General features: G+C 38.2%; 1 protein-coding gene across 3 annotated transcripts in view; it reads right to left on the bottom strand.

Moving 5' to 3' along the window:
* Positions 1-14988, bottom strand: part of LOC107580227 (ELKS/Rab6-interacting/CAST family member 1-like) — a 202882-nt gene that overhangs the window by 118350 nt on the left and 69544 nt on the right. For 2 of the 3 annotated variants that reach the window (XM_016265961.1, XM_016265968.1), the window contains exons 12-14: positions 12962-13155; positions 10107-10118; positions 1493-1628 (exon numbers count right to left, since the gene is read on the bottom strand). In XM_016265961.1, coding sequence (XP_016121447.1) covers positions 1493-1628; positions 10107-10118; positions 12962-13155 — 342 coding nt within the window. The remainder of the gene's footprint in view (positions 1-1492; positions 1629-10106; positions 10119-12961; positions 13156-14988) is intronic. The other variant, XM_016265973.1, reaches the window with a different exon arrangement.

Below are 14988 nucleotides of genomic sequence, written 5' to 3'. Positions count from 1 at the left end.
CTGGTGTCCTGGACTAACCTCTCTCTCAGCTCACCCTGACCAACCGATTGGAGCGGGACCACCGTAACCACACAACAATTGGTTTCCCTTCCAAACACGCCTGACGCGTCCAATAGCGTGTGGAGATCAGCTCGGGGTTCGCCTGATCTGGAGTCTCAGGGCCTCAAGGCCGGATCGTGACATGCCTGTGGGGGAAGGTGGTGGTTGATGGTCTTGGCTGAAGGAAGCAGCTGGTGCCGCTTCCAGACGAGGCCCTCGATGCAGCCGCATCAGGGTGCTTCGAGTGCAAGCCACATGTGGGCTCGTGGCAATGTGACCCCACGGAGGAAGCTGGGACCCTGAAGTCATAAATGAGCTCTCTTTGACCGCAACACGTACTTGTGCGCACGCACACACTGATGCACCAGTTGCCGGGTACCACTGGTCGAAGTCCAATAGCACATCAATCCTGCTGTCAGAAAAAGAGCATATGAACTCGAACGAAAACAAAGAACACATGACACAGAACAAGGAAAATGTGAAAACGGAGAATTATCAAAAGAACAAACCGACGGCCAGGAATAACACCGAAAACCACAACAAAGGGAGGGTTGCTGTGGCATTGTTGTCTAGAAGTCTACGGCAAAGAGGAAAAACAGCCCCTCCATAAAAAGTGGGACTTTCTGCGCTGAGATTCTCACAGACATTAACTGCTGATTCTGGCTTTCTATTCGAACCCTCACTCCAGAAGGGCGGGAACGACCACCACAGACCACCGTCTTGTCAAATCGGGGCAAAAATAGTCAATATGATGAAAGTTGCATCAGCCTAGGTAGTTTGTATTTGCAAATAATGCTCAAAATAAATACGCTGATACCTGGATACGGACACTGCTGCTTCAATATCACGGAGCCATAGATTCAAAAATAGTTCCTGCGGTTGCACTGAACAACTTTGTCTTATTTCATTGTTCAATTATTCTCTCCTTTTATCTTTTCCCAAAATCCAAAGCTCAAAATGAGAGGAGGACACGAGGTCAGGATGTGCGTGAATGCGGTCTGGATGAGGGAAACATGAGCTCGCTCTTTACCTGAGAAACATCCCAGCAATTCTCAAATGAGGAACCAGAGCTGACATCCAAACTATATAATCAGAAGACGGATCGCTCTGAGGAGACACATTTCTAGGCAGCGCAAAAGGAAAACCTTTAAATGCTGCACAAAAGATTGAGCTATTGTGAATAACTCATGGTTTTTGGGGGACTATGACCCTCTTAAAAGATTGATGGGCCTCATTACGGGTTAAGTTTCAATGTTAAGACCATAACAGCCACTGCTCTCATCAGATTTCAGCGGTTATGTGTGTAAAACGCTTGCCAGAAATCCAATACAAGGCGTAGGGATTCATCCTGCATTTCAATTAGGCAACATCACATGAGTAAGGTCTGATCTGGAACAGACTCATGAACCGTACGTAACTGTAAATAACGTACATAAACGTCATGTGGATTTACCTTGATATGTTGAGAACTCTCGCTGATGTTATCCTCTCGCTTACGAGCCTCTTCCATCAACTGAGCGTTCTTGTTCTTCTCCACCTGCTCTTTGTGCTTCAGGTTGGCAAACTTCTTGCTTTGGTCTTTCATTTGCCTGCAAGGACACACCAACAGACTTCAGTCAGACATGCACAGATGGACATTGAGGTGGACAGATACTGGAAACATGCGGAGAGAGGAACGTGAGTGTTCAAGTCTTTGATAACTAATGGTATAGCAACTTTTTAGCAACTAGCATTGCCAAAAGGTTTGCAGAAAGTATACTGTGCACATTATGAAATAATGCATAATGTTTCACATACCATATTTAAAAATAGAATATGCATTATTCTATTTAGAATAACAAAAACATTTCAATAAAAGAGATCAAATACATTTAATGAAATCAGATTAAATGCCTATTGTATATTTTAATCTGAAAACCAAGATTTGTATATATAGAAATGGGTCAAAATAAAACTAAATTAAATAATAAAATAAAATATAAAATTAAGTTAAATAAAAATAAAACAAAATAGAATAAAAAAAATAATGTGGCATTATGTATGATTGATGAAATCAAATCACAGGCTGACTGTATTGGAATTGATTTAAATTTGAAAAAGCAACTATATTTCAATATATTTTAATTAGGAATGGGTGAAACCAAAAAAGATCATATGAAATACCAACTAATATTGCCAGGCCACAAGTAGACTCAAAAATCTCTTCCTCAAATACTGTTTTAGAGTTTTTTTCTTCTTTCGCACACATATAAGCAGTCTAGTACAAACAGAAGGGTCAATGAGAAGAGCCAAAAATGGTCTAGCTTATTATAAATGACAACAGAAGGAAGCAGGACTGATCTCCACAGATCAAGCTGTGCTGCAAATGAAAGGCAGTATGTTTGTGTTTGAGCTCTGGGATTTTTCTCATTATCCTATTCCCTCCTCCATTTGCTGTGGCATGGAAACCCGCAGGAACATGAAGCACTACCAAAAAGGAAGGAATAAATCAATTAAAAGAGCATTCAAGCCGTTTTCATTTCTGAGAAGTGTCGTACCAACAGGCCTAGATGCTGCGGTCACTCGGCCCCAACGAGTGTTAGAGCACGAGAGTTTTCCTGATTACGTGGCCGCTGTCGGTGAATTGCCCACTGGCAGCGTGGCGGCCGGGATCAGTTACCGTTCACCATCTTGACTTGATTAAAAAAAAAGGGAAAAACTGCACCTCTACCCTGGAGAACAGATGTACCACTGACAATGCCAACACCAATGTCTTTAAATGAGTAATAACACAGCGTTGTGGAAAGATCTCCCTCGGCGCCCTGCTTGATACCACAGAGCATTGCCCAAGACACACAATATGGGAAGGTAATTGAAGTTTTATTATGGGGGCTTATGGGATATGACAAGCCACATCTCCGTGTGCCAGGAAAGTGGCACCAAGGTGCTCCACCAAGGTGCTTCGGTTGGTGCTTTGGAGTAAAAAGCAGCGAGGGAGCTTTCAGAGTGTGTTCGCTGAAGCAAGGTGACGCCGAACAAGGCTTGGAGAAAACGGGCCAAGCTGCTGCACCACTAGAACCTGATCGTAATTCTGGATGAGCTGTCCTGAGCACAGTGGAGTCTCTGTGTGGAAGTACCAGAGGAAAGCCACAGTCTTCTGGCTCCTGTTGCAGATACTAGAACAAAACTTTGCTAGTAACTGCCATACAAAGGTTTGGAGATCGGGTTTGCCTGGTGACATACTGCTAGTGAAGGAGCAACTGGTGTGAGCGTCTCTCCATCAGAAGGTTCCCAAGGTTTTCTTTTCTTCTCTTTACTGTACGTGAACGTGTGTCTCTTGGATGTGAGGATCACGAGAAGTGTTGACAGAGTGTAGGCGACGAAGAGGTGAAGTCTACTAATATTTCATCAACTGTTGTATGCAATATTTGTTAGAATCATACATTTCTGCAAATGCAACCAGAAATCGGGTCTTGAGGCTAACAAAAACACAATAGGTCCTTGATTCAGTTGCACCATTAGGGTGTAAATAATTAAAAGCAGCATGCTACTAACTTGACCACAGCACATCAGCAGTTTCAAAACAGTGCGGATATACCAGCAGCGGTGTAGCATGACAAACGGCTCCATCGCTGTTATTTTCATCACATTTTCATCACTCAGCTTTATAGCAGATTGAACTTTGCCCTCTCTCTCAAATGTTGCATTGGGAAATCGGATTCGATTTGGTGAATCAGTTCATTCACATGGTTCATGTAAATAAACGATTCACTGATTAAATAAACGATTCACTGATTTAAACAAACAATTCATTGATTAATTTAAATGATTCACCAATTCATTTAAAACCAAAATATTTATTTAAACAATATATTCGGCTCTGTTATATAAACGCATTTTCTAGTTTTATTAGTTAGTTCTGGAGTTTTGTCCCAGATAAATAGTCTAATTGCAGAATTAAGACAATTAACTTCCAGAAAGATTTTTTTTTTCTCAAAAATCTATTTTTAGTTAACCTGCACTACAATTGCTCTAAGTGTAGCTTGGCTGTAGTTTAACTATTTTATGAGCATCTTAACAAGTTGCAGTTTCAAAGCAGTTTCCTCAACACTGCTAATTTGATAGCTATTAAAAAAATCTAATAAAAGCACCGCAAATAAATTTCATGTCCATTCTGGAAACATCAGGCAAATTGTGCTGTGTTGTCAAAAAAACATCTTCAAGATAACACGACCATATAACAAAGCAAAAAGAAAGACTTTGTGTGTGTGCTCAGGGGAGTTTGTGTAACAGGTCATAAATATACTGGAATGTTGCCATTTGGTGCTTCCAGAAGAGGCCAAGCCATCTGCATGGCTCCGCTACACTTGTAATAAGCAGCTGACTGTTTTTATGCACTGAGTGCCAGCCCTTTATTCAGGGTTTTGATTATATGTTTATATGTCTCCATTTGAGCTCTGATGTGATGGGATAGGTAACCCCATTTCCCAGAGTTCATGGAGGAAACACTTCTACAACAATAAAGAGGAACGGCAACATCTAATTCAGATGTAATTCGCCAGTAGTTCTGGTATTTCTGCTATGCTGTGATAAAAGCGTAGGATAACGCAGGTACAGTGTATAACAAAAGCGATTCGTAAACCTTGTTGACAGAGAGGCTTTTCTAGGCAGATACTGTATTACTAGCATGCATGCCAATATTTCCATCAAGCTTCACTATGGCTATGATGGCATAGATGTGATGATGGCACTCTAATCTAGCCCATCCTGTCAGATTAAGTCAAATATTGATTTCAAAGATTCCTTAAATGGGCCCAAAATATATTCTGCTTTACATTTATCAGTGTAACAGTGAAACAATGAACCACACAACACGAACACCCAACTGCATTTACATGAAAAGGAATATTCAGAAGATGAAATGATCATGTAAATGCTTTAACCTAATCACCTAGATTGCAATTATTCTTATTTATAAAATCTAACAATATTAATGTCTGCATTAATTTGAATTTCGGGTCATCACTTGGGATATCTAAAAATTCTAAAACCTGTGAAAATTTTTATTATTTTTTTATTTAACTTTTACACGCATTTTACATTTAAAAAAACACATAAAATGTGTATAAATTGTGTTTTTTTTTTTTTTTACTTTTATATTAAAAGTTTGATGCCAGTTATTTATTTATTGGAGGGAAATTAATACTGTTATTCAGAAAGGATGTATTTATCAAAAGTGACACAGTAAAGATATTTATAATGACACAAAAGATTTCTGTCAAATAAATGCTGTTCTTTTGAACTATTCATCAAAGAATTGTGAGAAACAGAAAAATATTAAGTAACAACATTTGTTTTGAACATTGATAATAATAAAGAAGGAGGAAACACTTCTACAACAATAAAGAGGAACGGCAACATCTAATTCAGATGTAATTCGCCAGTAGTTCTGGTATTTCTGCTATGCTGTGATAAAAGCGTAGGATAACGCAGGTACAGTGTATAACAAAAGCGATTCGTAAACCTTGTTGACAGAGAGGCTTTTCTAGGCAGATACTGTATTACTAGCATGCATGCCAATATTTCCATCAAGCTTCACTATGGCTATGATGGCATAGATGTGATGATGGCACTCTAATCTAGCCCATCCTGTCAGATTAAGTCAAATATTGATTTCAAAGATTCCTTAAATGGGCCCAAAATATATTCTGCTTTACATTTATCAGTGTAACAGTGAAACAATGAACCACACAACACGAACACCCAACTGCATTTACATGAAAAGGAATATTCAGAAGATGAAATTATCATGTAAATGCTTTAACCTAATCACCTAGATTGCAATTATTCTTATTTATAAAATCTAACAATATTAATGTCTGCATTAATTTGAATTTCGGGTCATCACTTGGGATATCTAAAAATTCTAAAACCTGTGAAAATTTTTATTATTTTTTATTTAACTTTTACACGCATTTTACATTTAAAAAAACACATAAAATGTGTATAAATTGTTTTTTTTTATTTAACTTTTATATTAAAAGTTTGATGCCAGTTATTTATTTATTGGAGGGAAATTAATACTGTTATTCAGAAAGGATGTATTTATCAAAAGTGACACAGTAAAGATATTTATAATGACACAAAAGATTTCTGTCAAATAAATGCTGTTCTTTTGAACTATTCATCAAAGAATTGTGAGAAACAGAAAAATATTAAGTAACAACATTTGTTTTGAACATTGATAATAATAAAGAATATGTTTCTTGAGCAGCATGTGACACTAAAGTCTGAAGTAATGATGCTGAAAATTCAGCTTTGCCATTACAGAAATAAATGACATTTTAAAATATATTCAGATAACAGTTATTTTAAACAGTAAAATTATTTCACAATATTACTGTTTTTACTGATCAAATGAATGCAGCCTTGGTGAGCTTAAAATATTTATTTTAAAAACATTTAAAACCTTTTGAAAAGTATGGTAAAGAAAAAAAGAAAAAAAAAAGAATAAATACAGGACGCATTTGAAGAGAACATCTCACTCTCAAGCTAACACACTGGGTTCACACAAACCTAAATGGAAACATCTCTGTTTAGTGAACACAGCTAAACATGTGTTCAAGGGCAGAGACCCCATTTAAAGGCCTTCTTTATTTAATTTTTTCCAGTGCCAACATTTTCCTTTCCTCTAAATAAAACTCTGGATCCCATACGTAACCCTGTCATCTTCCTCCTCTCTGTACTGAGCTTTATGTTGTATTAGCAGCCATATTATCAATACTAGGAAAACTGTACTATATTTGTGTGCCAATGTGCCTTTAACCAATGAGAGAAGCAACATGAACATGAGTGGAAAAAATGAAAAACAGGTAAATAGGTCTATGACAGGGTGGGAGAGAAAGAAAATAATCTTTCAGCACAACTTTGAGGTGGTCTAGAGGAAAAACACACTAATTATACATCAAAACGTAACATATAAATCCAAACAAAACACACGCTTGGAGACACTTGGAGAGGTGAAAATGCATTCAGAAGAGTGCGCTTTAGAGAAAGATATTCACTCATTAATGAATCTTATTTTCATGGAGCTCAAACCCTGGAATATGATCAAAAATAGTAATTCATTATTTTGGTCCAGATCTTAAAATCAATAATTCATTTACAAGACAGCTCCAGGCAATGTTTACAGGGTAAGGCTCGAAACGAAAGCACTTTGAAATTCTCAAGATATCGGCTGAAGTGTGTGAGCAAACATCAGAAAGCTTGCTAATTTTCGGCTATAAAGATGATCTAAACTTCTGTATAATGAAGTCTTTGAAACATGTATCTAGTAAACACCTCTCAAAACACAAAAAACTAAAAAAGTCCTTCTCACACGGCCAAATTACGCCCTAGGGATGGACAAGTCCTTGCTGACATCCAAAGCCATGACGAGGCAAAAGCAAACGCTGTTGAATGGCCACCACTGCAAGGTCGAACTAGAAAAACAAAGCAACCCAAAATGCACAAGCCCTCAAAATGACTCCTTATTAAATGTTCGCTCTTTCAACATTTCCTTTCTCAAAATAATATGAACCTACATTTCTAAACAATTACGTTCTGCGGTCACTTAACTGGAGAAATGAGGCCCGGTGGGCATTAAAGCAAACGTTATTCCAAAGTTCAATCGCACCTGACACTTAATAACATAAAACAAGACCCAATGGTAAAATTGGGTGCGATTTGGAGATGAATACACAAGGAAATCGATGTTGAAGAAATAAATCCATCATGCCGTTAGGAGGAATTCTGGGTAGGAAACAGAAAGGCGTCTTATGTTCCGGAGCCAATGTGCGTTTATGAGCGGGCTGACGCAACGCAGAAGGCTGGAGATGGTTACCATGCAGCGTTTTCATCCAAGCATTTTGGGCCCACTTTTTAATGCCATTTTTCTTTTTCTTTTCAACTGTGCTGACAGAATTGAACATAAGTGTGCCTACACTAACAGTCCAGGATGGGATAAACAGCAAAAAGGTTGAGTAAGGACAAAAACCTTTCTGTTTATCGCAACCCCAACCTGTTTGACCGGCACAGAACGGAGTGGAACGCCATCAAAGAATGTTTGAGAGTCTGTTTACTTCATCCCTCATCCCTCTCGAAGTCATCCTTTAAATGTCAATTGTGTCTTTTTATTGGATATCTCCTTCCTGGCGTTCAGGACATGTTCGTGAGCTCAGGCCTAATAAAAGACAGGAAATGTGGGTTCTTCGCAGACTGTGGCCATTTCTATAGCAGCAGGTGGAGCAGAGCTGGCAAGAGCCATTGCTTGATAGCGGGGTTCATATTCACAGTTCTGTCTGTGGTGAGTGCAAACTTTTCGAGCCTAATAGACTTTGGCTTCTGAGAAGGTTTTGCGGCCAGGTGCACGACAGGGTGTCCCTGCGTCTGTTATGTACCGTCCTGTGCGGAGAGGACAATTCCCTCCGGCCCTTGACTAATATAGTTAATCATGCGGTCGGCCCTGAGGCCAGGACAGCCAAAGCTAACTGGAAAGTACACAGAGACAACAGACAGGCGGAGGTGTTCCACGAGCTAGCCGGATCGTATGCACTCATCGACAGGCCCAGAGAAGCAGACCTCCCTGTCTGTGCGGGATTGTGGCCTTCACCTGCCGGAGAAACCGACAGCGGCAGACCAGCACAGTAGAGCAGCCTCTCGCAATAATGAGACAAAACCCAGAAATACAGCCTTCTAACTCTCCAGAATGAGTAACGGTAACTTAAATTACACAAACTGTGGAAGAGAGAGGAAAAATAGAGGGAGGAATGACAAAATATATTATGAAATATGTTACTACATATTACAAAGCCACTATATATTAAATATTTCTAATATAACATACTGCATGCTAATCTTAAGCTCATAAAATACTAAAGAAAAAATCATTAAAATTTAAAAATATTTGTAAAAAGTTCTGTAAAAAGCAATAATAAAAATAAAGAGAAAAACGACAGGAAGCATTCATACTTCAGGGAATGATGCACATTACATTTATTGTCAAGCATTTGTAGACTAAATCAAGAGGCCCTGGAGCTCAGCAGCAAATGCGTAACACTGGGGAAAATTCATTTCAGAATGACATGGATTCCTTTTCATTACGCCGCACCCCTTCATCTGGGGGAGATATCAAATCGGCCCTGTTTGTTGTGTTGCTGAGTTCCAGAGAATACATCAAAAAACAAAGAGGAGGAGAAGAAGGATGAGCGAGGAAGAGATAGAGAGAGAATGACAGTTCTGTCAAGCGCTCCCGTAACATTCGGCTTGTTTTCTAGTGGAGTAACAAGAGTGGAAAAAATAAAACCGTTTGACAAGTCTCTGTTCCAGACCAAACTAAAAAGAGATGCAAACAATAACCGCGGTAAAAAAGCCAAGCGCTGAGATCCCGGCTGTAGCAGGATGGGTCCATATCGACGGTGTGCTTGCAGAAGAGGTAAGCTTTTCAACACCGCTGGGGAGAAAATGACTGATGGAGATTCTTTACGCTCCAATTAGTTGGAGTTCTGCAAGGGCTCTCCCACGTTCTTTCCCCACATCCTTTCTTTCTGTCATTCACATACAGCAGAAGCTCTGGCGAGTCCTTTTCTTCTTCTGAACCCCGTCTCAACAGACCTCACAGGTAAGCTAGCATGCATTAATAAGACAAGCTTGTAGCGCCTACTTGACCTTCCCAGGTTTCCTCATTCCTCCTTTTGAACCTTTAATCAATTCAGGTCAGAGCAATTTCTCTTTTTTTCCATAGAAACTTTAGAAGCAAGTCCAAGGGGAGTGATGGAGGCAACAAGAGCGAATTGGGGTTAAGTGCATCGCCCAAGGGTACCACCACACTACAATCAACCGCTGAATTATTTTCCTCCTGTCTAGCCTAGCGGATACAGTTTTCCCCCAACTGGCCCCTCAAAAACACAGGTCCCATATCATTCAAACCATCCTTAAAATGATTTACAGAGCAGGCCCTGGTAAAGCAGCGTATAGTTTGTGTGTTACAACCTAAAGAAGTTGATTTGCAGTGGAAAGGAAGTGCAGGCGAGGAAAGCAGCTATACTGACCTTGAAAGCAGACTGAGAAGTAGACAGCATTCCAGTGAAAAGAAATGCAGAGGAAGAAAGAGAGAAATACAGTTGAGGTGAAAATACACACAGAGTGAGATGGGTTAACTTGGAAAGCTGGGCAAGACAAAAAGAGTTAACAGTGCATGAGCCTTTGCATGTAGACTTACTGATAAATTAATAGTGAAAGGAAAAATTAAATAAGAGAGATGATGGCAGAACCTGACAATGTGACATGCAATCTCACGGGCTAAAAAAAAAAAACAGATGCATCTTTAGTAAGGCTGTAAGTAGATTAAAAATTGATTATATGATTATGCCGATTAATTGTACCATTTATTTACAATTAACCTAACAAAATTTGCAGAGAAAATTAGAAAAGCCTAAATGTATAAAAGGGGCTTTAAAAATTAAATAGTAATAATAATAATGTAATTAAAAATTAGAGGAACATTAGCAATTCATCACAATATACAGTGTACAAAGCCAGTTTTATTTAAAAACTAGACTAGCTAGACTCCATTCATTAGCAAATGGCTGCAATATAACAAAGAGTGAAAAATTTAAGGGGGTCTGAATACTTTCCGTACCCACTGTATATATATATTTATATTACACATTTATTATATAATGTCATTTATATAATTTAGTTTATTCGTTAATTTTTATATATTTTATGTAATAATAATTATTATTATTATTAGTAGTAGTAGTAGTAGTAGTAGTAGTAGTAGTAGTAGTAATATTTATTTTATTTTATTAAGAAAGATACTATGTTGGGTGACACTCTAGACATTCTATTCTGTACTGCTTATGTTTCGACATTAAAATAATAAAAATGTGCTGAATTAATGTTACATTATTTTCCATACTAGCATGGACTGCTTCTTACCCAAAACTCAAAGGGAAGTTATATAGAGACTATCCTTACAAATAGTGCTTCTGTTGTGCTTTTTTCATTTGTTTTACCTCTATTTCTTTGCCACAAATCTATTCTAGCTCCCCCTTTTAGCTCCCTCTCAAACAGTGAGCCTTACAATCCTGAATAATTACCTGCAAATTTACCACTGCTGAATGCATGAAATAAATACCCCAATGCCCCAATTCAACCTCTGCCATTTTTCTGTGACTTTGAAGGCATTTTCGAACAAGGCCTGCCTCCGCACCATTGATCTGCAACAAGAGGAGCTTTGGCTTCTCCATCTCCGAGTGAGAAAGGTAATCCTGACTCACTCTGAACACAACGTATCGCTTCTACCTGCCACTCACGTCTTGATTAAAGACGCAGGCACTAACAGAAGAGGATCTGTCTGAATAACTCTCCGTCACAACCACATCAAGAATCAAACTCCAGAGTGCCAGAAAACTACAACACAGAGAGAACAATTGGAGGTTTTTGAGAACCGAACTCCCTGGTGTGCTCTGTTAAGAAAGTGTGAGACATTCAATGCAAGTCAGATGAATATTTATGAATCAACAGAAATCAACGGCCTTCGATCAAATAAATGTCCCTGTCAGGGCTCCAACCGCAGCATTGAAAGGCCTGACGAAGGGTGAAAAGGAGTAGTACACGACTGTGAATGCACAACATCAACATCCGTGACCTCTTCACCACCAGGCCAGACTCTCCCTCACATTCTCATCTGTTTACACTCAAGCACTATTTCAATTATTCATCTCCTTTATTTATTTATGAAAGCCAAGATGGGAGAATGTCTATATTTGCCTTCCATTAATTAGTCCAATTAAACAGGCCGAAAACATAGGCGTTTACACCATGGACATAAAGTGCAAAATATCCAGAAAAATGCTCTGGGAGGAGCAGACATGCAGTTGAAGGTGCGCAATCTATAAAGGTGGTGCTCTTTGAAACTCAATTCTCCACGTCAATGGACACAGAACATACTTTGGGATTAGCGCAATGTGTTGGAGATTACAACTAAATCTATGCTTGCAATGAATCTACCAGACATGCTCAATGACAATGCCAGCATCCCATAACGCTTTGGGATAAGGACTGAAGTTGCCCTCCAAAGTTACACAACTCATTTCTGGTCTAACACCAAAATAAATGGAGGACAAGAGATGACTGAGTGGGTGAGAACGGCAGTCATAAAAGAACACAAACCGAAGGCACCATCATCTTCGTTCTTACCCCAAACAGCTCTTTTAGCCCTAAGCGGTTCTCCAAAACTAAAACCGTTGAGGAGACATACTGGCCACTTATGTGCACCCAGTTGAACTATACAATGACAAATGGGACACTCCACGGTCTTGTGGACTCAGATACAAACCAAAGAAACAAGTGCACTATTTTGGACTGAAGTGGTGACTTATCTGTTAGCAGCGATATAGAAATAGGAACATGTACACTAGGGTTGTTGCAATACTCAGTACAAGAGACATTTTTACTGGCACTGTAGAAAGGCTGGTATTGTTGCCTTTATTTCAGCAGGTAATCATGAATCCTGCAGTGGAAACACGGAAATAAAAAAGCTTTATGGCAGATGGAGAACGGAAAATAAATTGTGGAAGTTGCATAATTGAAAAATTTAAAAATATTGGGCTAAATAAAAGATAACTGAACATGGAACTGAAGATCACATGCGTAGCAACAAACATGGTAAAACTGACACAAACAGAGTAAGAGGTTGCAAGTATCCAGTCATTTGGGGGTTTGATCCCCGAAAGTGACCTAATTCGGAAAGAACCTTTCTTTGCAGACATCTTCAGTAGGAAATCACATTCACAAATTAAATAAATTATGTTTAAAGGGTTTAGATTTGTCAATAGTAACTACATAAAAGAAGTCTACAGTATGCCTTCATTAAGAATAAACATGTGTGTTTGTGTACCTCTCCAGCTCGCTGATCTTGCGATCCTTGTCGTTCTTCTCATTCTCCATCTCTCGGAGGATTTCCAGGAGCCGGTCCACCTCGGCCTGTGCCTTCCCAGCATCCTCCTTGTAACGCGCCACCTCCTGCTCGAGTGTAGCAATGCGCTCCGACAGTCCTGTATTTGCCTGAGCCTCAACCGCAACAGACTGAGCCTGTAGAGGTCAAACATAGAGTCTCAGGGGGCAACCACAACAGTCTGGATTTTTCAAAATGTTAAATAATATAATTATAAATTAAAATAATAATACATTCATAATTTTAAATGAATTCATCAATTGAGATGATGATAATAAAGATAAAAAATTTAAAATTAAATACAATTAAAATGAAAAAATAAAAATTATAATATAAAAAAATAAAAATAAAAAATAAAATACAATAAAAAATTAAATGAAATGAAAAAAAAGAAGAAAAAAAAAGAAAGTAAAAAATTAAATAAAAATTTCTTCAGCCCTCCATAGACAAACTGTCAGTGGTCAGACCAGTTATGGGTATGTGTGTGTCTGTGGGCTGTTTCGAGATCTCAGACACTCGACTCACGCCTGCAGGCTCTGCGTAAACTCCCCATGACATCACAACAGGATACACTCTCATTACAGGGACACATGGAAACACAATCATGCTGAAGTCATCAAAATAATTAGTGACATTACAGCCGTCTAAAGAGCCGGGTCAAGGACCTCCTCAAATGAAAAGTAAATCAGTTAATTCCCCTGGACAATTAAAGGAGTCAGCTGTAATGTTTCTTTCATAAAAGTCCTCTAAAAGGACACAGGTGTCTTCCTGCTGCAAAAATACTGCTGTGAAATCACAAACACAGTACAGGCTTTATGAGGTGAGGACACAGGCGCACTGTCATTTACACCAGGACTACAAGCACATAAATGTGTACAAACCACGTCTGAATGCAGAGGACATTCAAAGAGAGCTTGAATGTATCCAAAATATGGTTACAAAACTAACCAGGCATGAAAAGTGATTCAAAAAACGTTTTCCTCACTAGAAACCTGCTGCAGTGCTGGTATAAAAATACAGCAAAGAGTCTGGCATCCAAGGTCTCTTCAGACTGGGACTGTGTGAAAGAGGACTGTTCTGGTTTATTGAGGATAATATTTGAAGGTGGCGTTTAGGCCCCGCTAATTAGCTTTATTAAAGTCTCGGCCTGAGGTTGAGTAGGTTTCCACTCTGACCGCCAAGAGTTTGTCATCTGTGGACGGACCAGCTGGTGCATACGAGTGCATGTAACAGGCTACATCTGGCAAAGAAATGAAAGTTTGTATATGAAAACACACGATAGACGCATTTAATGTGCAATTAGCATCAAGAATGTGTCAAAGAGGGCGGAGCAAAAACAAATCTGTCAGTACAAGGCACTTTCCATGAATAGGGTCTACAACGTCAAAATGATGTAAATGATGTAATTATTTATTTTCTTTTTCAACAATTAGTCAGTGAAAGGAGGCGCTTAACTGTCAGAAAATGGTAACAAAAATATACAACTAAAAATTAAATATAATTTGAGCTGTTTATTTTCTATTCATTTTCTGTAAATGGAGGTTTACCATTTTTTCCAACCGGGTTACTAAAATGTTGTTATTAAAATGTTTAATAACAAGAAGGGGAAAAAAATAATCCTGTAACTGTTATTTTCTATTGATTAAATATGAAAATAAAATAAAATAAAATAACTGGTAATGCTGGTTTGACAGACCGATTTTCCACAAATTAAAGAAAAAAATATATATAATTTTCTCCTTAAAATAACTTGGAATGGTAAAGTTTGACAAATGCACACAACATCAAAAAAGTGTGTAAAAATGAGACAATAGATTATTTACTTTTAGTACATTAAATGTCAAAATAGTGACTTTGTTGCAATTTTTATTGGTAGGTGCATCCATCCTATATCTAACAATTAAAGCATATATATATATATATATATATATATATATATATATATATATATATATATATATATATATATA

Source organism: Sinocyclocheilus grahami, unplaced genomic scaffold (assembly GCF_001515645.1).
Source record: "Sinocyclocheilus grahami isolate Dianchi unplaced genomic scaffold, SAMN03320097.WGS_v1.1 scaffold33.1, whole genome shotgun sequence".
NCBI classification, from domain to species: domain Eukaryota; kingdom Metazoa; phylum Chordata; class Actinopteri; order Cypriniformes; family Cyprinidae; genus Sinocyclocheilus; species Sinocyclocheilus grahami.
The sequence above is the reverse complement of the archived record's forward strand: the minus strand, read 5'-3'. Positions and strand labels throughout refer to the sequence as shown.